This window comes from Rhinoderma darwinii, chromosome 3 (genome assembly GCF_050947455.1).
Source record: "Rhinoderma darwinii isolate aRhiDar2 chromosome 3, aRhiDar2.hap1, whole genome shotgun sequence".
Lineage (NCBI taxonomy): Eukaryota > Metazoa > Chordata > Amphibia > Anura > Rhinodermatidae > Rhinoderma > Rhinoderma darwinii.
This window is the reverse complement of record NC_134689.1, coordinates 289597395-289619206: the sequence shown is the minus strand read 5'-3', so window position 1 is coordinate 289619206 and position 21812 is coordinate 289597395. Positions and strand designations below refer to the sequence as shown.

Genomic DNA, 21812 nt, shown 5'->3' with positions numbered 1-21812 from the left:
TATGGTATCGCTGTAATCGTACCAACCCGCAGAATAAAATATAACGGTCATTTATAGCCCAGGGTGAATGCTGTAAAAAATAAATAAAAATCATTGTCAGAATTGATGGTTTTTGGACACCTGGCTTGCCGAAAAATGGAATAAAAAGTGATAAAAAAAAAAAATAAAAAAAAAAATTGCATGTACGCCAACATGGTACCAATGAAATCTACAGATTGTCCCGCAAAGAATAAGCCCTCACAAGGCTCCGGCGGTGAAAAAATAAAAAAAGTTCTGGCTCCCAGAATATGGCGATGCAAAATGTGCAGTGTTCCAAAAGCGGATAAAATCAGGCGCCATTTATAAGTGCCACAAAGGCCACATATCTGCGGATTATTATTTATTTACCGCATTATTATACCCTCTTATTATGCCCCCTGATGTACTCTGCCCAGTCTACATATGCCCCCACATTATAAACTGAAATACCAGCAAAACGGCAGAGCTACTACCAAGCAAAATCTGCGCTCGAAAAGCCAAATGGTGTCCCTCCCTTCTGAGCCCTACAGCGTGCCCAAACAGCAGTTTACGTCCACCGATATGGCAGCGCCATAGCTGGGAGAACCCGGTTAATATGTTATGAGGTATTTGTTGCACAAACTGGGCACAACATATAGTGCACTAAAATGGCACATCAGTGGAAAATTTTAATTTTCACTCTGCACCATCCGCTGCGCATTAAACCCTTCACGCACCATGACTTAATAGCAGGTCATGGTGTGAGGGGTGATATATGGAGCGTCTCACGTGCTGAGCCAGTGCCATACGCTGCGGGTGTCAGCTGTGTATTACAGCTGACACCCGGGACTAACGGACAGAAACAGCGATCACGCTGTTACAGGAGCCTATAAAAATGACAATATACTGCAATACATTAGTATTGCAGTGTACTCTACCAGTGATCTAACGATCGCTGGTTCAAGTCTCCTACGGGGACTAAAAAAAAAAAATGTAAAAACAAAAAGTAAATAGTTATTATTAGTGGAAAAAATGAAATAAATATTGAAAGTCCAAAAAGAAACCAATTTTCACATTTTTTCTCTAAAGTAATGCAAAAAAATATAAAAAAAATACACAAAATTAGTATTGCTGCGTCCGTAAAAGTCCAAGCTATTACAATATACCATTATTGAATTTGCACGGTGAACGCCGTGAAAAATAAAGAATTTTAAACGGCAAAATCACAGTTTTTTGGTCACCTTCGCTCTACCAAAAAATTTAATAAAAAGTGCTCAAAAAGTCTTATGTACCAAAAAATGGTACCAATAAAAACTCACTCGTCCCGCAAAAAATAAGCCCTCACACCACTCTATTGATGGAAAAATAAAAAAAGTTGTGGCTCTCGGAAAGCGGGGAGGAAAAACGAAAAAGAAAAACATGGATCAGTTTGGAAAGCGTTAATTACTTTCTAATAAAAAAACATTTATGACCACGTGTGGGGTATAGCCGCACTTGGGAGAAATTGCTTTACAAATGTTGGGGTGCATTTTCTCCTTTGTGAAATTGAAAAAGTTCAACATTTTTGTGGAAATAATGTTGATATTAATTTTCACTGCCTAATTCTAATAAATTCTGCAAAAGACGTGTGGGGCCTAAATGCTCACTATACCACTAGATAGATTCCTTAAGTGGTGTAGTTTCCCAAATGGGGTTACTTTTGGGGGGCTTCCACTGTTTCAATCTCTAAGTGGCTTTGCAAATTCGACATGACACCCAAAAACTATTCCAGCTAAATTTGAACTCCAAAAGCCAAATAGCGCTCTTTCCCTTCTAAGCCCCGGTGTGGGTCCAAACAGCAGTTTATTACCACATATGGGGTATTTACGTAATCTGGAGAAATTGTTTTACAAATGTTGGGGTGCTTTTTCTCCTTTATTCCTTGCAAAAATTAAAAAGGTCTACGTTCTTACAGAAAAAAAAGTCGATTTTTACCTTTACAGACTAATTCCAATGAATTCAGCAAAACAACTGTGGGGTCAAAATGCTAACTTTACCCCTAGAAAAACTCCTTGAGGGGTGTCGTTTCCAAAATGGGGTCACTATTGGGGGGGTTTCCACGGTTTTCATCCCTCCAGTGCATTGCAAACGCGACATGGCACTGAAAACTATTCCAGCAAAATCAGAAATCCAAATGGTGCTCCTTCTCTTCTGAGGCCTGCTGTGGGTCCAAACAGCAGTTTATCACCACATATGGGTTATTGCTATAATCTGAAAAAATTGGTTTACATATATTGGGGTGTTTTTTCTACTTTATTCCTTGTAAAAATGTCTACGTTTTTTCATCTTCACAAACGAATTCAAAAAAATTTAGCAAAAAAACTGTGGGTTCAAAATGCTAACTATACCCATAGATAAATTCATTGAGGGGTATAGTTTCCAAAATGGGGTCACTTTTGGGGGGTCTTTACTGTTTTGGTACCACAAGTCCTATTCAAATCTGACATGGTGCCTAAAATATATTCTAAAAAAAGGAGGCTCCAAAATCCTCTAGGTGCTCCTTTGCTTCTGAGGCCGGTGTTTCAGTCCATTACCTCACTAGGACCACATGTGGGATATTTCTAAAAACTGCAGAATCTGGGCAATAAATATTGCGTTGCATTTCTTGGGTAAAACCTTCTGTGGTACAGAAAAAATGTATTACAAATGAATTTTCGAAAAAAAAAAAAAAAAGACATTTTTACATTTCACATCTACTTTGCTTTTATTCCTGTGAAACACCTAAAGGGTTAAAACACTTTCTGAATGCTGTTTTGAATACTTTGAGGGGTGCAGTTTTCAAAATGGGGTGATTTATGGGGACTTTCTAATATATTAGTGCCCTCAAAGCCACTTCAGAACTGAACTGGTCCCTGAAAAAATAGGCTTTTGAAAGTTTCTTCAAAATATGAGAAATTGTTGCTAAAGTTCTAAGCCTTGTAACGTCCTAGAAAAATAAAAGAATGTTCAAAAAACGATGCAAACATAAAAGTAGACATATGGGAAATATAAACTAGTAAGTATTTTGCGTGGTATTACTATCTGTTTCACAAGTAGATACATTTAAATTTAGAAAAATGCAAATTTTTGCTAATTTTCTCTAAATCTTGGTGTTTTTTACAAATAAATATTGAATTTATCGACCAATACCTTACAGTAGGTTGAACAAGGTGAATCAGACTATAAACCATAAAATCTTCAAAAATCTCTACATTTATTCTGAAATAACTTCTGAATTTACACCTGCCATCAGTCAAAATATGTTAATCATTCAATGAAATCACTTTGTTACCTTGAAGCCGTTCATCTGCTATAATTTTGTTTGTCTGATTCCATGTGCTGTCAATGAATATAACTTTCTTCAAATAATTAATATTTTCTCCAGGACCCTTCATATCTTTCTTTTCATTGTCACTTGTGCCAGTATCTAGTCTTGGACGTTTAATATGTGGTTCAGGAACATCTTTTTTCTGATTATAGCGAGTCAGTTGCTGCAACCCATCTTTGAGCGAGACCGCATTTGGACTAGGAAATACCAGTACAACCTAAAAAGATCAACAAGTCAGAATTTTTATGTATAATCTGTCAATATAAAGAAATTTTACTGTATAATCCTGCACTTACTTCATGAATCTGTGTGTCGTAGTCTGGGATAGATGGGTACGTATACATTGTCACATCTTCATGTGCCAGCAGTTTTGCATGAGCAGCAGTACTTTTGCCATCGGTTTCATTGGGATGTTTAATAATATCAATTTTCACGGCAAGCTAAAATGTGGGGGAAAAAAATAAATGATATAAAAACAAATAAATATATATTTCTTAAAAGTCATGGAGACATAGAAGCACATAGCAAAACAACTTTCTAAGATCTATGTCCCACTGCTTAATGTCTTGGCCCAGACGCCGAGACTAGTTAGAACTTCAAGACAATCTTGTGTTCTTAACCCAGAGTGGCCGAACCCAGCGAAACAAATGAAACCAGTGAATTGTTCCAAAAAGTTTTGCTCACAGTCAACTGTTCCCACACTAAAGCCGAGTAGTACCTTGCAACTACTTTTTATTCTTGTACCTATATATTACTGTAGTGTGGGCAAAATAGTGTCAGTATAGTAATAACATCAGAGTATTAACCATACTATTGTGCCAGACACACTATATGGACAAAAGTATTGGTACACCTACACATTGCAATACCAGTGGAGGTTATTGCTCCTGCTGGCGGTCCCCGCTGCTGGGCCCTCCCTTCACACTGGCGCCTTGGCTCCCATTCTCCTTGTGGCCACCAGCTCTTGTTCTGTAGATCCCATGGCTGTGCTCCTCCTGCTTGCAGCCGAATGTCCCATAAGATGTGTTCGCTCCCTGGTCATATATTAAAGGGCCAGAGTGCGTGCATTCACAATGCTTCCTAACTTAGGCAGATTCTTGGGTCATCTGGTGCCTAAGCTACTTTGGTGCAACTTAGTGGTTTCCGGTCAAGGTTCCTGATTGCATCCTACTACCCGATATCAGTCCATATCCCACTACCAGTCTGTTACCCGCTACCATTCTGTATCCCGCTACCAGCTGCCGTTCTGTATCTACCTACCTGTTACGAGCCTTATTCCAGAAATCGATGTAGCAGAGTACGAACTCAATAGAAAGTCTATGAGCCCGTACTCCGCTACATCGGCTTTCCGGAAAAAGCCGAACAGAAACTAAGCAGTTAAGCACTCACACGGGTGCTTCTGCTGCTTCGTTTGAGCAATTGGTGGGGGTCTCCGTGCTCGGACCCCCACCAATCAAAACTTCTGACATGTCACTGACATCTCAGACGTTTGTTGAACGTTTAGTTACCCTTTAAGCGTTGGAAGCAGTAAAAATGGCCAAGCATAAGGAACGGAGCTTTGGAATGGCTAGACAACTGGGTCAGAGCATGAGAAGCGAAGGGGTCATAAGATAAAATGCATTGCAGCTTGCTGCGTTTGGGGCTACGTAGCTACAGACCAACTAAAAGTGTGCCTATGCTGACTCATGTCCACCGCCTACAAAGGTCACGCGAACATCAGAATTGGACCATGGAACAATGGAAGAAGGTGGCCTGGTCTGAAGAATCATGTTTTCTTTTACACCATGTAGTCAGCCAGAGGCCTGTTTGTCGTTTACTTGGGGAAGAAATGGCACCAGGGTGCATTATAAGAAGAAGGCAAGCCGACTAAGGCAGTTTGAGGCTCTGGGCAATGTTTTGTTGGGGAACCTTGGGTCCTGGCATTCATGTGGATGTTACTTTGACACATACCACCTGCCGAAACATTGTTACAGACCAAGTATAAATCCTTATGGCGATGGTATTCCCGAATGTCTCTTGCTGTAATTCCTGTTCGTTGTTGTTCTCCCAACCTCCAGGACAAGCAACGTTGAACAGTGTTGACGTCTTGGCCTAGGAAAGTAGCGATCTGCCAGATTGATAAACCAAGGTCTCTCAGTTCAAGGATCCTGTCCCACTCAGTTTGCGACAAGTGGCGATAACTGGCTCGTTGACGAACAGGAGGCATCCAACACCACTTGATCCGATTTTTGAGGTTTGATGTGGCTAAAAAACTTTGCTTTCAATCTGGCTTCTATGGCCCTCCCACATGCCACAGATAGGAGCTAGGTGCTTGAAAATTTGCAGATCTTAGCAACACCTGCTACTTCCTCGATTTGCATAACCTTACGGCTCGAACTTCTTGGTGTTGCAATTTCAATGTTGAGGAGTGTATAGAGCGGCAAAGAAAGAGGATTTTCCTGTATATTATGAATCAGCTAGAGGAGGGGGAGGCTGCTGGAAAAAGATTACTTACTGGTAATCGGTTTTTCAAGAACCTATGACAGCACCCTTGGAGAGACGTCCCATCCGCTGGACAGGAAACCTGAGGATATAAAAATGGACACACCTCTCCACACACCTAGTCTTTAGGAAGAACTCAGGATGAGAAGTCATTTTGTTTATATGTTGTTTTTTTTTAGTGAAATTCCCTCACACCTTTATATATACACAATGTTTACAGGAATGCTTAAATTTAAAGTTAGCGATCCAGCTTATGAGGGTTATTTGCTACAACCATGGGAGGGTAACAGCGGGGTGCTGTCATAGGTTCTTGAAAAATGGATTACCGGTAAGTAATCAATCTTTTACCCTTTCACCTATGACAGCACCCCTGGAGATGTAAAATAGAAACCAATATTTTTAGGGTGGGACCACAGCTTGTAGCACCTTTCTACCAAAGGCCAAGTCAGAGGCTGTATGCAGTTGTAATCGGTAGTGCTTGAAAAAGGTGTGAGGAGAACTCCATGTGGCAGCCTTGCATATTTGGTCTAGAGATACGTCTGCTCTCTCTGCCCATGAAGTGGACACGGCCCTGGTGGAGTGAGCTCCGAAAAACTCTGGGGGCTTGAGCTTCTGATTTATGTAGGCTAATTGTATGGCCTGCTTGATCCACCTCGCTATAGTGGCTTTACTGGCTGCCGAACCTTTGTTGTGACCCTGAAACTGGACAAACAAGTTTTCTGAGGATCTTAGATCCTGGGTAATCTTTAGATACTGGACTAGGCATCTTCTTACATCTAAGCAGTTAAACTGTTGTTCCCTCTGATTTTTTGGGGAATCACAAAAAGAGGGAAGGACAATATCTTGGTCTAAGGGCTTATTCAGACGAACGTTGCACTTTTGCGCGCGCAAAAAACGCGGCGTTTTGCGCGCGCAAAAACCACTTGACAGCTCCGTGTGTCATCCGTGTATGATGCGCGGCTGCATGATTTTCGCGCAGCCGCCATCATAGAGATGAGTCTAGTCGACGTCAGTCACTGTCCAGGGTGCTAAAAGAGTTAACTGATCGGCAGTTCACTCTTTCAGCACCCTCGACAGTGAATGCCGATCACAATATCAAGAAACCTGTTAAAAAAAAAAAAGAAAAAGTTCGTACTTACCGAGAACTTCCCTCCCGGCCGTTGCCTTGGTGACGCGTCCTTGGTGACGCGCCTCTCTTGACATCTGGCCCCACCTCCCTGGATGACACCGCAGTCCATGTGACAGCTGCAGCCTGTGCTTGGCCTGTGATTGGCTGGAGCTGTCACTTGGACTGAATTGTCATCCCGGGAGGTCAGACTTGAGGAAGAAGCCGGGAGTTATCGGTAAGTCAGAACTTATTTTTTTTTTTACACGTTCATGTATATTGGGATCGGAAGCCACTGTCCAGGGTGCTGAAACAGTTGAACTCTTTCAGCACCCTGGACAGTGACTATCTCCTGACGTTGCGTACCGGAAATTTTTTTGCCGGGTTCGGCCAAAACGAGTTCGGCCGAACCCGGTGAAGTTCAGTTCGGTTCGGTTGTCCGGGTTCGCTCATCTCAAAGACACTCCGTTTGGATGTTTGTAAACAGAAAAGCACGTGGTGCTTTTCTGTTTACATTCATCCTTTTGACAGCTGGTGCGCGAAACAGGCAGTTCGCACGGAAGTGCTTCCGTGCGACCTGCGTGGTTTTCAAGTACCCATTAACTTCAATGGCTGCGTGATGCGCGAAATACGCGGAGATATTGACCATGTCGCGCTTTTTGCGCAGCGGACAAACGCTGCGCAAAAAGCACGGACTGTCTGTACTGCCCCATAGACTTGTATTGGTCTGTGCGTGGCGCGCGAAAACAACGCGGCCCGCACGGACCCAATACACGTTCGTGTGAATCCACCCTAAGTGAAAGGGAGCGACCACTTTAGGAAGGAATTCTGGTAAGGTTTTTAGGATGACTATCATCTAGCAGTAGGGTATGTGGAGGGAAGGCAGAGAGGGCCTGAATCTCACTTACTCTACAGGCTGATGTAATGGCTAACAAAAATTTAATTTTGAGTGTCAGCATTTTCAGGGAGATAGAGTCTATTGGTTCAAAAGGTGGTTTTATCATAGCCTGGAGAACAAGGTTTAAGTCCCAGGGAGGAACTGGGGATCTTATCTGGGATTTAAGTCTGCAGGTGGCAGTTAGGAATCTCTTGATCCAGGGGTGTTCTGCCAATTTGAAATTGAAGAAGGAACTTAAAGCAGAAATCTGAACCTTTAACGTAGTAGGCCTAAGGTTTTTATTTAATCCTGCCTGGAGGAAATCCAATATTAAAGGGAATATCTGGTCTGGTTAAAGGATTAATATCCCTGCCTGCAAAATTCAAGAATGCCTTCCATGACCTCAGATATATTTTTGAGGTAATCGGTTTTCTACTGGCTAGTAGGGTGGAAATGACCGATTCTGAGAATCCTGTTTGCCTAAGGATTATCCTTTGTTTCCAGGCTGTCAGATGGAGCTTCTAAATGTCGGGGTGTATTACTGGGCCCTGATATAGAAGATCTGACATGTTAGGGAGAACCAATGGTTGGTGTGAAGACATTTTTCTTAACCACGTGAACCATGGTCTCTTTGGCCAGAAGGGGGCCATTAGTATCACAATGGCCCTGTCTTCTCTGACCTTTTTTATTACTCTTGGGAGGAGGTTCAGGGGGGGGGGGGGGAGGCGTATCCTCTCTCTTGACTCCAACACTGGGAGAATGCATCTATTGCTGTTGGGTGGTCTGAAGGGTTTAGGGAGAAGAATCTCTGGGTTTTTCTGTTTTCCTAGCACGCAAATAGGTCTATTGATAGGGTTCCCCATTTGAGGAGGATTTCCTGAAATACTGTTGTATTCAGGCACCATTCTGATTGGTGAAGCCTTTCTCGGCTTAGGAAGTCTGCCACCTGGTTGTCTTTTCCCTTCAGATAAACAGCTGATAGAGTCAATAGGTGGTGTTCTGCCAGAGAAAATATCTGTGAGGATAACTCCATCAGCGAGGCCAATCTCGTACCCCCCTGCCGATTTATATAAGATACTTTGGTCGTGTTGTCTGAATATATTTTTAAGTGTTGACCTGAGATTGCATGTATGGATCTCTTCAAGGCCTGAAGAACTGCTGCCAGTTCCCTGAAGTTGGAGGATCTCTGAGCGGTCTGCTGATCCCACTGACCCTGAAGAAGAGAGTAGTCGTAATGAGCTCTCCACCCCCAAGGACTCGCATCTGTGGTCATGTTGAAAGTAGGGGTTAACTTCCATGGAATACGCCTCATGAGGTTCTCCCTGTTCAACCACCATCTGAGGGACAGCCTTGCTGCAGAAGAGATGTGTAAGGGCTGGACTAAGGAGAGACTGCTCCTGTCCCATTGATTTAAAATGTCCCACTGTAGTGGCCTGGTTCTCAATTGAGCCCATAATACGGCTGGGATGCATGAGGTCATGAGGCCCAGGAGTGACATAGCTTTCCTGAAAGATGTCGTATGGCTCAGGTAGATCTCTGATATCCTGCTTATCAGGGGACTGATTTTTTTCTTCTGGAAGGAAGGACATCTTCTTGGATGAGTCCAGCAGAGTTCCTAAGAATACACACCTTTTTGATGGGTTTAAATTTGATTTTTTTAAATTTATGTTCCATCCTAATTTTGTTAGTATATCGCAGACTATTTGTATCTGTAGGGTCAAGGTTAGAGATGTTTCTGCAACCAACAGGAAATCGTCCAGATATGGGATCAGGAGAATGTCGTTCATCCTGATGTAAGAGGTCATTTCCGCTATCAGTTTTGAAAATACCCTTGGGGCTTGTGAGATGCCAAAGGGGAGGGCTCTGTATTGTAGGTGAATAGCAGACCCGTTGAGTGTCACTGCTACCCTTAGGTATCTTTGATGATGATGATGACATATGGGTACGTGATAGTAAGCATCCTCTAGGTCTATTGAGACCATCACACAATCTCTGGAGAGGAGATTTATAGTTGATGCGATGCTCTCCATGCGGAATTTTTTGTAGGTCAGATAAAGGTTTAAATTTTTTTTAGATTTATAATGACCCTGTGTTTTCCTCCTGGCTTGTTCACAAGGAAGAGAGGGGAATAAAAGCCTTGACCTGTCTCTATGCTTGGAACTTGGATCAGGACTCCTTCCGGTGTCCCCTTTCCAGGTTTTTAGCCAGATAGCTCGTCTAGCAGAATTTGACAGGGCCGCTGATCTGGCGGACAGCCTCTACTGAGGCGTCTGCCAAGAAATCTGCGGCCTTGGAAAGTGTTGGAAGGGAGGCTAAGATCTGATCCCGAGGGGTCTTGTCTTTTAAATGTAGATCCAATTGTGCGAGCCAGATTTTCAGAGATCTAGCCACACAAGTGGCTGCAATGCCTTGTTTAAAAGCCCCCGTAGAGGCTTCCCAGGTCTTTTTAAGGTAGAAGTCGGCCTTCCTATCCATAGGGTCAGACAAGGATCCTAGATCTTCAAAGGGAAGGGAGTGTTTCCTTGATATCTTGGCTACTGGAGCGTCAAGTCTAGGGATGTTGTCCCAGTTCTTGCATGCCTGGTTCTCAAAAGGATACTTCCTTTTGAGAAATTTGGGAATACTTGTTTTCCTATCAGGATTTTTCCATTCTCTTTTAATGAGGTTAGCTATGTTTCTATGGATAGGAAAGGTTCTCTTTTTCTTAGGTCTTAGGCCTTAAAACATTATGTCCTGGACAGACCGAGGTTCTTTAGGATCATCTATATTCATAGTCGCCCTAACTGTTTTTAGGAGTAGGTCTATGTCCTCAGTTGGGAACAGATTCCTTTCTCCCTCGTTCTCACCTGAGGAATCAAAGGAGCTGTACTCTCCTTCACCTAGTTGAGGATCCTCCTCAGTTGAGGAATCAGAACCCATCTGGCTAGAAGAGGCAAACGGAGGATCTCTTTTCCTCTTAAGGGACTTAAGTGAGTTCCTAACTTCAGCCCTTACAATATCCTTGATACTTGTGGCTAAGTTTGTAGACTCTTCTGAGATGATGTTGTCTAAACATTTCTGACAGAGCCTTTTGTTATAGGAAGATGCAAGTTTCTTTCTACATATCGCACATTCCTTGTTATGAGCCTTATCCTGTTTTTTCCTAGGACAATCCCTGGCCTAAACATATGTACAAGAGAAAGGGAACAGTATTAGGTAAGGAAGAGGGTTTTTTTTATCTTACCCCATATTCCTGGCGTCCTCAAGTACCGGACTGGAGGACATGGCATCCGAGCGGTCAGTGCGTCCTGGTGCTTCTCCTGGCATTTCCATAATGGAGGAAGACGACTGGAGACCGAAGCTCCTGCTGTTTCTGGCCTAAATAGGCCATGTATTGTCTGGGAGGCCCTCGTGTTGGACGCATCACCGCCCGGAAGAGACGCGTCTCGGCGTCCGGAAGTGCCAGCGAGAGCACCGGAAAGCCGCCAACGCTGGGCATGGTCCGGCAGAGCCGAACGAGACCCCGGGAATCCGCTACCCGCCAGAGGAAGGCCCACAGTGTGGACCTTAAACCACCTCCTTTTGATGCAGCAGGAGGGAGTACCTGTACCAGACTCAAGGTTGCTCCCTCCAAAGGAGACTTATACCTTTCAGAGCACCCCTAGTGGAATAAGGGGAGACCTTGCTAGGGGGTCTGCAACCCCAGGAGAAGTGCTTTTCCTCAGGACAATCCTTCCATCCGGAGGACAGGAAACCTGACTTAGTGTGTGAAGAGGTGTGTCCATTTTTATATCCTCAGGTTTCCTGTCCAGCGGATGGGACGTCTTTCCAGGGGTGCTGTCATTGGTGAAAGGGTAAATCTGAAAAGATTCTTAGAATCAGCAGAGATACAAGGAAGGTAAATCCTGTCCGTTCCAGCTCACACTTGCAACGTTTCGGGGGTCCGCTTGAGAAAGGGGATGGACCCTCGAAACATCGCACCAGGTGTAGGAAGACGCCAACTGTTCCTCCACGTGTGTTTTCTCCACCGAAGTCCTAGAAAGAAATTATCCGGGAAAAGAGATGTCTAACCGGAGCTTCTAATGGACTCAAGCATATTGGGTAATACATTTCTATCTATACACACTATTGTAAGAAAGTGTTTTTTTTATACTTTTTTTCCACTAAAGAAAAATACAAGTTTTTGAAAAAAAGAAACTGCTTTTAATTCTATACGTGCTTTATTACACGTCACAGTTAGGCATCTGTCACCTATAGGCTATTATGGCCTTTGTTTAACGTAAAGATCATGAAAAGCTATTGAGAAGCACATGACATATTTAACGGATGCCTATGAAATATGCCATACATCACCCATAGGATAACAACATGTTAAAAAAAACAAAAACATTTTTTGATGCTGCAATTAACCCCTTCAGGACGCAGTCCGTTTTGGCATTGTGGATACATGATTTTTTCAAATCTGATATGCGTCGCTTTATGTGGTAATAACTTCGGAATGCTTTAAGCTATCCAAGCGGTTCTGAGATTGCTTTCTCGTGGCATATTGTACTTTATGTTAGTGAAAAAAATTTGGTAGATAAATTCAATATTTATTTGTGAAAAAGGTCAAATTTTAGCAAAAATTAGCATTTTTCTAAATTTAAATGTATCTGCTTGAATGACAAATAGTAATACCACACAAAATAGTTACTAGTTAACATTTCCCATACATCTACTTTACGTTTGCATCGTTTTTTTCACGTCCTTTTATTTTTCTAGTTTCAAAGTAGAGGTGAAATTTACAAATTAATTTTTTTTTGCTGAAATTCATTTGGAATACATTTTTTCTGTAACACAGAAGATTTTACCAGAGAAATGTAACTCAATATTTATTGCCCGGATTCTGCAGTTTTTAGAAATATCCCACATGTGGCCCTAGTGTCCTAATGGACTGAAGAACCAGTCTAAGGGCATGTTCACACGGCCAAATTACAAACCTAATTCGGGTGTTTTACGCCTGGAATTACGTCCGAAATTACGGCTTGAATGCGTTGACAAACATCTGCCCATTGAAAGCAATGGGCTGACGTTTGTCTGTTCACACGAGGCGTATATTTACGTGTCGTGGTCAAAAGACGGCGCGTAAATAGACGCACGCGCCAAAGAAGTGTCATGTCACTTCTTGGGACGTAATTGGAGCCGTTATTCATTGACTCCAATGAAAAGCAGCGCCAATTACGTCCGTAATGGACGCGGCGTTCAAGCGCCTGCACATGCCGTTACGGCTGAAACGACGGGGCTGTTTTCTCCTGAAAACAGCTCCGTAATTTCGGCCGTAACGGACGTGCACGTGTGAACATACCCTAAGAAGCAATGGTGCACCTAGTGGATTTTGGGGCCTCTTTTTTAGGAACATATTTTAGGCACCATGTCAGGTTTGTAGAGGTCTTGTGACGCCAAAACAGTGGAAACCCCCCAAAGTGACCCCATTTTGGAAACTACACCCCTCAAGGATTTTTTCTAGGGGTACAGTTAGCATTTTGACCCCTCAGGTTTATTGTAGAATTTAGTGGAATTAGGAAGTGAAAATGAGTATCAACATTTTTGTCCACTAAAATGTTGAATTTTTAATTTTCACAAGGGATAAAAGAGAAAAAGCACCCCAACATTTGTAAAGCAATTTCTCCTGAGTACGGCACATTAATTTACCCTTTCAGGACTGATCCTTTTTTTGCTTTTTCGTTTTTCACTCCCCGCCTCCCAAGAGCCATAACTGTTTTGTTTTTCCGTCAATAGAGTGGTGTGAGGGCATAGGGTATGTGCACACACAAACTCAAAAATGTCTTAAAACATGGAGCTGTTTTCAAGGGAAAACAGTTCCTGATTTTCAGACGTTTTTTTTAAGATACTCGTAATTTTCGCACCGAATAAAACGGCCCATCGGAACAGAACGCCGTTTTTCCCATTGAGATCAATGGGCAGATGTTTGGAGGCGTTCTGCTTCCGATTTTTCAGCCGTTTTTCAGGACGTTTACGCCCAAAAAAACAGCTGAAAACACTGTGTGAACATACACTTATTGTTTGCGGGAGGAGTTGTAGTTTCTATTGACACCATTTAAAGTACCACATAATGTACTGGGAAACTGAACAAAAATTATTTGCGGGCTGAAATTGGAAAAAAACGGTGATTTCTGCATTGTATTTGGTGTTTTGTTTTTATGTCTTTCACCGTGCGGTAAAAACGAGAACTTCCGTTTTATTCTGCGTCTCAATACGATTACAATGATACCAAATTTATATAAGGTTTTTTTTTTTATATTTTACTACTTTTACAAAGAGAAGACTATTTGTTTAAAAAAAAATAAAAAAAAAGTTTTGTGTCATCACATTCTGAGATGCGTAACTTTTTGGTTGCTTGAGCGGTGTGAGGGCTTATTTTTGGCGGGACAGAGCTGTAGCTTCTATTCGTATTATTTTATGGTACATACAACTTCTTCATCACTGATTAAATTTTTTTTATCGTTAAGGGGCCAAAAAAACTGCGATTTTGGCGCTTGAAATACTTTATTTCTTACAACGTTCACCGTGTGCAATAAATTACGTTTTACTTTATTCTGCGGGTCTGTACGATTACGGCGATACAATATGTATATAGTTTTTTTATGTTTTGTAGTGTTTGCACAATAAAATTACTTTTCTATAAAATAATTTATTTTCTGTGTCACCATATTCTGAGAGCCATAACTTTTTTGGTTTTTAGTAAAACCCGGGACGGGTTGTAGTTTTTATTGGTACTATTTTGGGGTACATGCGACTTTTTGATCACTTTTTATTCTATATCTTGGGAGGGGTGGTGACCAAAAAAATAGCGATGTTGGCATAGTTTTCCATTTATTTTGTTTGCCGTTCACCGTGCAGGAAAAACAACATTATAGTTTTATAGTTTGGGTCGTTACAAACACGGTGATACCAAATAAATGACTTATTATAGGGAAAAAAAAACAACTTATTTTTACACTTTTATAAAACATTTTTATTAAAGAGGCCCTGTCACCACATTATAAGTGCCCTATCTCCTACATAAGGAGATCGGCGCTATAATGTAGGTGACAGTAATGCCTTTTATTTAATAAAACAATCTATTTTTACTACTTTATTAGCGATTTTAGATTTATGCTAATGAGTTGCTTAATGCCCAAGTGGGCGTATTTTTACTTTAGACCAAGTGGGCGTTGTACAGGGGAGTGTATGACGCTGACCAATCAGCGTCATACACTCCTTTCCATTCATTTACTCAGCACATAGGGATCCTTTTAGATCCCCTATGTGCTGTCTTATACTAACACATTAACAATACTGAAGTTTTTAGACAGTGAATAGACATTCCACGGGATGTCTATTCACAATCTCTGCACTTTGTTACTCTGTCTGTGGTAGTTACAGCAGAGGAAGCGTGATCTCACGAGATCTCGCTGTAAATGACAGCTTACAACGAGATCACGCTTCCTCTGCTGTAACTACCACAGAAACAGTAACGAAGTGCAGAGATTGTGAATAGACATCCCGTGGAATGTCTATTCACTGTCTAAACACTTCAGTATTGTTAATGTGTTAGGGTATGTTCACACGGCGGGGGTCCGTAACGGCTGAAATTACGGGGATGTTTCAGCCTGAAAACATCCCCGTAATTTCAGCCGTACCGGCATGTGCAGGCGCTTGAACGCCGCGTCAATTACGGGCGTAATTAGCGCTGCTATTCATTGGAGTCAATGAATAACGGCTCTAATTACGGCCAAAGAAGTGACAGGTCACTTCTTTGACGCGGGCGTCTATTTACGCGCCGTCTTTTGACAGCGGCGCGTAAATATACGCCTCGTGTGAACAGACAAACGTCTGCCCATTGCTTTCAATGGGCAGATGTTTGTCAGCGCTATTGAGGCGCTATTTTCGGGCGTAATTCGGGGCAAAAACGCCCGATTTACGTCCGTAAATAGGCCGTGTGAACATACCCTTAGTATAAGACAGCACATAAGGATCTAGCAGGATCCCTATGCGCTGAGTAAATGAATGGAGAGGAGTGCATGAGGCTGATTGGTCAGCGTCATACACTCCCCTGTACAACGCCCACTTGGTCTAAAGTAAAAATACGCCCGCTTGGGCATTAAGCAACTCATTAGCATATATCTAAAATCGCTAATAAAGTGGTAAAAAGAGATTGTTTTTTAAATAAAAAGCACTGCTGTCACCTACATTATAGCGCCCAACTCCTTATGTAGAAGATAAGGCACTTATAATGTGGTGATAGAGCCTCTAAGTTTTTTTCTTTACTTTTTACACTTTCTTTTCCTACCTGCAGCTCTGTTCGCTGCTAGAATACATTACACTACCTAAGTAGTGTAATGTATTCCAACCGTCAGTGTGACATGACAGTCACTCTGACAGTTAGGCTGGGTTCAGACGACCATGTTACGTCCGTAATGGACGGAACGTATTTCGGCCGCTAATCCCGGACCGAACACAGTGCAGGGAGCCGGGCTCCTAGCATCATAGTTATGTACGATGCTAGGAGTCCCTGCCTCGCTGCAGGACAACTGTCCCGTACTATAATCATGTTTTCAGTACGGGACAGTTGTCCTGCAGCGAGGCAGGGACTCCTAGCATCGTACATTACTATGATGCTAGGAGCCCGGCTCCCTGCACTGTTCGGTCCGGGATTAGCGGCCGAAATACGTTCCATCCATTACGGATGTAACATGGTCGTGTGAACCCAGCCTAAGTCTACGAGGACCAGCCAGAGGCTGGTCCAGATAGGCTTCTCAGGGATCATTAGCCTGTATATTGCTTGCAAAAACATTATTACTTTATATGAAGTAAATATCAGTATGTTCTACAAAGAACTTGAATGGAACAAGATGGAGTCTGCATAAGGAACACGCCTATGGAGACACCGCCCCTGGAATGCAAGAAGAGTGTACAGATGAACGTCACAGCTGAATAGAGCCAATGGGGCTTAAGCACGTTCCACATCTTTAGGGAGGAGATTTGTAAATTCTTTGTTCAATAAAGCTCAGTTGTACTTCCTGTCTCACTGAGGGAGGATCTCTACCAACATTTGTCTGTCTGGTACATGTCTTCCATGCATGCCCTCAGTTTCCAATTTACAGAGGTGGCTATTTGGTGTGGAATAACAGGGAAAAGGAAGTTACCCTGACAGGCTTCAATACATGGCAGACCCGTAGGCCGTTGCCTGGCCTCCGGATGCCATCACAAGCACCAGCAATCCCCACAATTGCATGGGGGCTGCCGATGTGCTAGAAACCCCCTAAATCGGCGATCGCAATTGATCGCCGCATTTAAGGTGTTAATTGCAGAAATCAGCGACGACGAGCCGCTGATCGGCAACACTGGAGTGTCAGCTGTCTGAGACAGCTGATCTCCCGGTTCCCGATGCACACCTTGTCGCTGACAGTGTGCTTTGGGAACGACACAGTGACTTCCTGTCACTCTGACAGGAAGCCTATCAGGACCAGCCGTAGGTTGGTCCTGATGGGCTTCCATCCATGGCAGACACGGAGGACATTGTTTGGCTTCCGTTTGCCATGCTAGCTATCTGCAAACCCCGCGATTTCAGACCGGGGTCTGCCGATATGCTAGAAACCCCTAAAATACAGCAATCGCCGCATTTAAGGGGTTAATTGCCTAAATCAGCGGCAAAGGACCACTGGCCGGCAAGAGTGGAGTGTCAGCTGTCGGCGACAGCGGACCTCCCGATTCACACTGTCGCCGACAGTGTGCACCAGAATCAACTCAGTAACTATACGTCCTCATGCGAGAAGTAACCTCCCGCGACGACGTAAAGTTACTGACTCGTGCGGATAGTGATTAAAGTGCGAATAGACTAATTAATTAGGTGCAAATAAAAATATAATTACATGGACACTACTTACCCTCACAGTTGGGATACTGCCTGTTGGCACACTCTCTACTGGTACATAGCAAGTATAGCAGTAAAACATTCTGGAGCCATTACATTTTGGGCATTTTGATCTCCCTTTCTTTTGTGCAGTTTCAAGCACTACGTGAGACGAGACTTTCAGCTTCTTCAAGAGGTCGTTTTCTGATGTACCTGGTTTGTTTCTCGACATTTTGCAGAAAAATACTTTTGGTCTAAAACAAGAAGAATAGACTAAGTTTATTGATGCAGCACTCACCAACATTCTTCCTGAACAGCAGTCCCTTAAATCCTATTCATTTTCATTATAATTGTGCCTTTTTGGTGCGGAATCTGTACTGAAAAGCTGCAATAAATCTGTCACACAGTGACGTAGGTACAGGAGCGCAAAGGTAGGCGTCGCCCTGGTGCATGTCCAGGGCCACGTGCAGATGGCTGTACAGCAAGCACATGGAGTCCTCTGCAACCGAGCCGTGGATACTCCGCGTTTACTGCCATATTTTGGAGATGTTCTACACGAAGAGCAATGCTTCTAGGGCAAAATGCCTGTTTAAAACGGAAATGGAACATGGTGCTATTAGGGATGACAGTTGGGCCTCATAGAAGCCTCTTAAGTTGTACGTAGCTTTATTACAGCTGTGCACGGCTCCTTACTCTCAGAGGACGCATTCTACGGTACGATAAGATGCTGCAGATTAGTTGCAAAAAAAATTTCTGCAGCATGTAAATGGATTTCTGCTAATGCCATTTGGATGAATGAAAGTGGCGAAAAATTTTGCAGCAATCATGTGAATATAATGCCATACACCTCCTGGGTCGGCGGACACGAAAACTTAATTTGCATACGGTGCACGGCAGAATAAAAGTTATTTTACTCTGATGCAAGTCCTAAGATGCCATTTCTGTAGAAAAATATAGTGGATGTCTTTTTCTACAGTAATGGCCTAAGAGCTTCAATTCTGGTATGTTGCCATTCCTTTACCTGATCGCTAACTAGCGGCGTCAGACATTTGTTAGCCTAAAATCTCATGAGATTCACTTTAAATGAGCTAATGCTTAAAAGGGTTATCCAGGACTTTTTCAAATTTCCAGCAGGGCAGAGGAAGGCATAACATAATAAACTTGCAGATACTCACCCTATGAAGTGCTGCTCACTCCAACGCTGGGGTCTGTTCTCTGCCACTACGGACCTGGAAACTCCTGCAGCGGTCACGAGCGGTTTGTGGCAGCAACACCGCTGAAGCCATTAGTTGGCTGCAGCGGGCACGTGACCAACCCCTATTATGGCGCTGCAGGGAAATTGAACACTTACTGCCAGGTTTTCAGAGATCAGATTTGAGATTTGTTGTATTTTTCAATGCCACCATTTTTTGGGTACTTAGTTATTGATATTAGCTTTTATTTAAAAAATAATAATAATTTAGGGGGAGGGGGATAAAAAAAAAAAAACAAAAAAAAAAACAGCAGCCATTGTTTTTTGCACTTTTTTTCCTGTTTACCATACAGTAAAAACAAGTAAACTTTATTGTACGGGTCAGTACAAACACGGCATTACCAAATATATAGATTTTATTACAGTTTAGTACTTTTGCACAATACAGGTTTCATGGAAAAAAACAAAAGTTTTGTTTTCCAAGATTTGTAACTTTATTTTTCCGTCGACCGAGCTGTATGAGGGTTTGTCATTAGTTATAGCCAATAACCAGCCATAGGCTATGACTAAGGGCCGTAACAGCCTGAAAAGAACAATCATCGGAATGTTCCGGGTCACGTTGGATTTTATAGGAACGCAAATAAAGCCACGATTTTACGGTTCACGGATGCTTTTTTTCTCTTCTGTTTGTGCTTTTTTTTCTGTTGCTTGATACAATTATGGCGCTACCAAATATGTATTTTTAACTATTTTTTTAAAATACAAATTAATTTCTAATGAATAAATGGGTTTATTTACTTTTGGGAGATTTTTCTTGTTAAAATTTATTAAAGGGGTATTCCCATCTTACGTAACATCTGGCCACTGCGGTTTTCAAAGTCGCGCGAAAACACACAGGATCGAAAACCACTAAGAAATGCAAAGTCTGAACCAAACCCCTGGATGACACTCATCTGTCCCCTTTCATTTTACCTTCCATCCATCTCTCTAGAGTAGAAGTACCACAGGTGACGCCTGTTCTGCGGGGCGCCATGTTATGGAGCGGACAAGTACAGAGGTATCGGTAACTGTGCCACATGTATATATTTATTTCATACAATTCACCACTGGCTGCAGAGGGAAACCTGCACCACATAATAAAGCATTGAAGACCAGCAGACTCACAATGACATACAGGACGAGCACAATGTCCCTGCATGGTTACCTGGCGGCTTCCTAGTCACAAGCTGCTTCAGCACAGGGCGTCCTGTACACGGCTGCTGTATACACCTGGCATGTTACCTCTCTGAGAGACCCTGAAAACCGCAGTCCGTCAGCCAGTGTCATAAGCACTGGAACCCCGGCGGCTTCAGCGTGTCACACACAGGAAGAGGCCGCGTGGACCGGGAGGGGCCTGAGGACTGGAGCCGCGCTGGTGACGCTGCCTGTGTGCTGTGACGTCAATATTTAGTCCAGACACAACATGCGGTAGCGCCGGATATTGCGGTTGTTTTTTGTTTATTTTTATTCAATATATAGTTACTATGTCATAGGCCATTTACCAAGCAAAACAAAGCAGCGTTCTAGTCTGTCTTGTGTGCCGGGGACTGAATTAAACGTTACACCAATGAATGAATGAATGAATGAATGAAGGTAGGAAGGAAACTGTTGCCGTTGGCAACCGTAAACACACAAGTCAGTGCCGGCTCTGAGGAAAGCGCTGGTGAGTGCTCAGTGCATGTTACTTTATGATGAACGACATTTGTATCTATTACTTGGTCTCTCCTCACAAACTTTCTTCTTGTGACATTTGTATTTAGTAATGTGTGCTTTTATAATATATATTTATAGTGTGTGTGTTACTGTACACTATATGGATAAAAGTATTGGGACACACCTCTTATTCATTGAATTCAGGTGTTTGATTCAGTCCCATTGCCACAGATGTATAAAATCCAGCACCTAGCCATGTCGTCGCCTTTACAAACATTTGGGAAAGAATGGGTCGTTCTAAACGGATCACTGAATTCCAGCGTGGTCCTGTTATAGGACGCCGCCATTGTAACAAGTCAGGTTGTGAAACTTCTTCCCTCCTAGATATCCAATGATCAATTGTGGTATTATTGCAAAGTGGAAGCGTTTAGGAAACACAGCAACTCAGTCACGAAGTGGCAGACCACATAAAGTTACAGAGCGGGGTCGCCGAGTGCTGAGGCACATAGTGCATAATCACTGGCGTAGCTATAGGGGTCGCAGCGGTCGCAATTGCGACCGGGCCCCGAAGCCAGGGGGGCCCACGGCCCCCCGCACCACATCAATAAAAAGTTACTATAGTAACTCGGGCCGCGGGCCCCTGTTACTATAGTAACATACTTTACTTACCTTCCTGGTTCCGGATCGCAGCGGAGGTCCTGACGTCAAGCGCTGTGCGCAGCGCATGACGTCACAGCGCTATGCCGCCGCGCACAGCATCGAGACTACAGAACTCCCGCCGCGGCCGAAGAGGAAGGTAAGGTCAGCACTCAGCCCTGACTGGCGGGGTCCGACTCCCTGGACCCGCCAATCAGCTGTTTTGAAGGGGCCGCAGCACTCGTACGAGAGCTGCTCCCCTTTATTCCTGTCACACTGTGAATCGGTGTCGGCGATTCACAGTGTGAGCGAGTAGTGAAATGAAGGGGAAGCAGCTCTCGTACGAGTGCTGCGGCCCCTTCAAAACAGCTGATTTGCGGGTCCCGGGTGACACATCAGCTATTGATGGCCTATCCTGAGGATAGGCCATCAATGTTTAGGGACTGCACAACCCCTAAGCCTACGATGTAGCAGGCTTAGGGGGCCCATGAGACAGGATCACAGATTGTGTGATCCTGTCTGCTGGGCCCTGTATCTAAGCCTACCACACTGTAGGTTTAGATACAGGGCCCCAGCACACAGTAATCTTATACTGTATAAGATTACTGTCTG

General features: G+C 43.2%; 2 protein-coding genes across 2 annotated transcripts in view; one reads left to right on the top strand and one right to left on the bottom strand.

Moving 5' to 3' along the window:
* The window catches only part of DTWD1 (DTW motif tRNA-uridine aminocarboxypropyltransferase 1), a 36940-nt gene extending 16634 nt beyond the window's left edge, over positions 1 to 20306 (bottom strand). Inside the window, exons 1-4 of the mRNA XM_075858035.1 lie at positions 20077 to 20306; positions 17715 to 17934; positions 3640 to 3783; positions 3308 to 3560 (exon numbers count right to left, since the gene is read on the bottom strand). Of these exons, the coding sequence (XP_075714150.1) occupies positions 3308 to 3560; positions 3640 to 3783; positions 17715 to 17912 (595 nt within the window). The 5' untranslated portion in view covers positions 17913 to 17934; positions 20077 to 20306. The remainder of the gene's footprint in view (positions 1 to 3307; positions 3561 to 3639; positions 3784 to 17714; positions 17935 to 20076) is intronic.
* Positions 20262 to 21812, top strand: part of FAM227B (family with sequence similarity 227 member B) — a 428344-nt gene continuing 426793 nt past the window's right edge. Inside the window, exon 1 of the mRNA XM_075858036.1 lies at positions 20262 to 20574. The gene's annotated coding sequence lies outside the window, so the exon portion shown is untranslated. The remainder of the gene's footprint in view (positions 20575 to 21812) is intronic.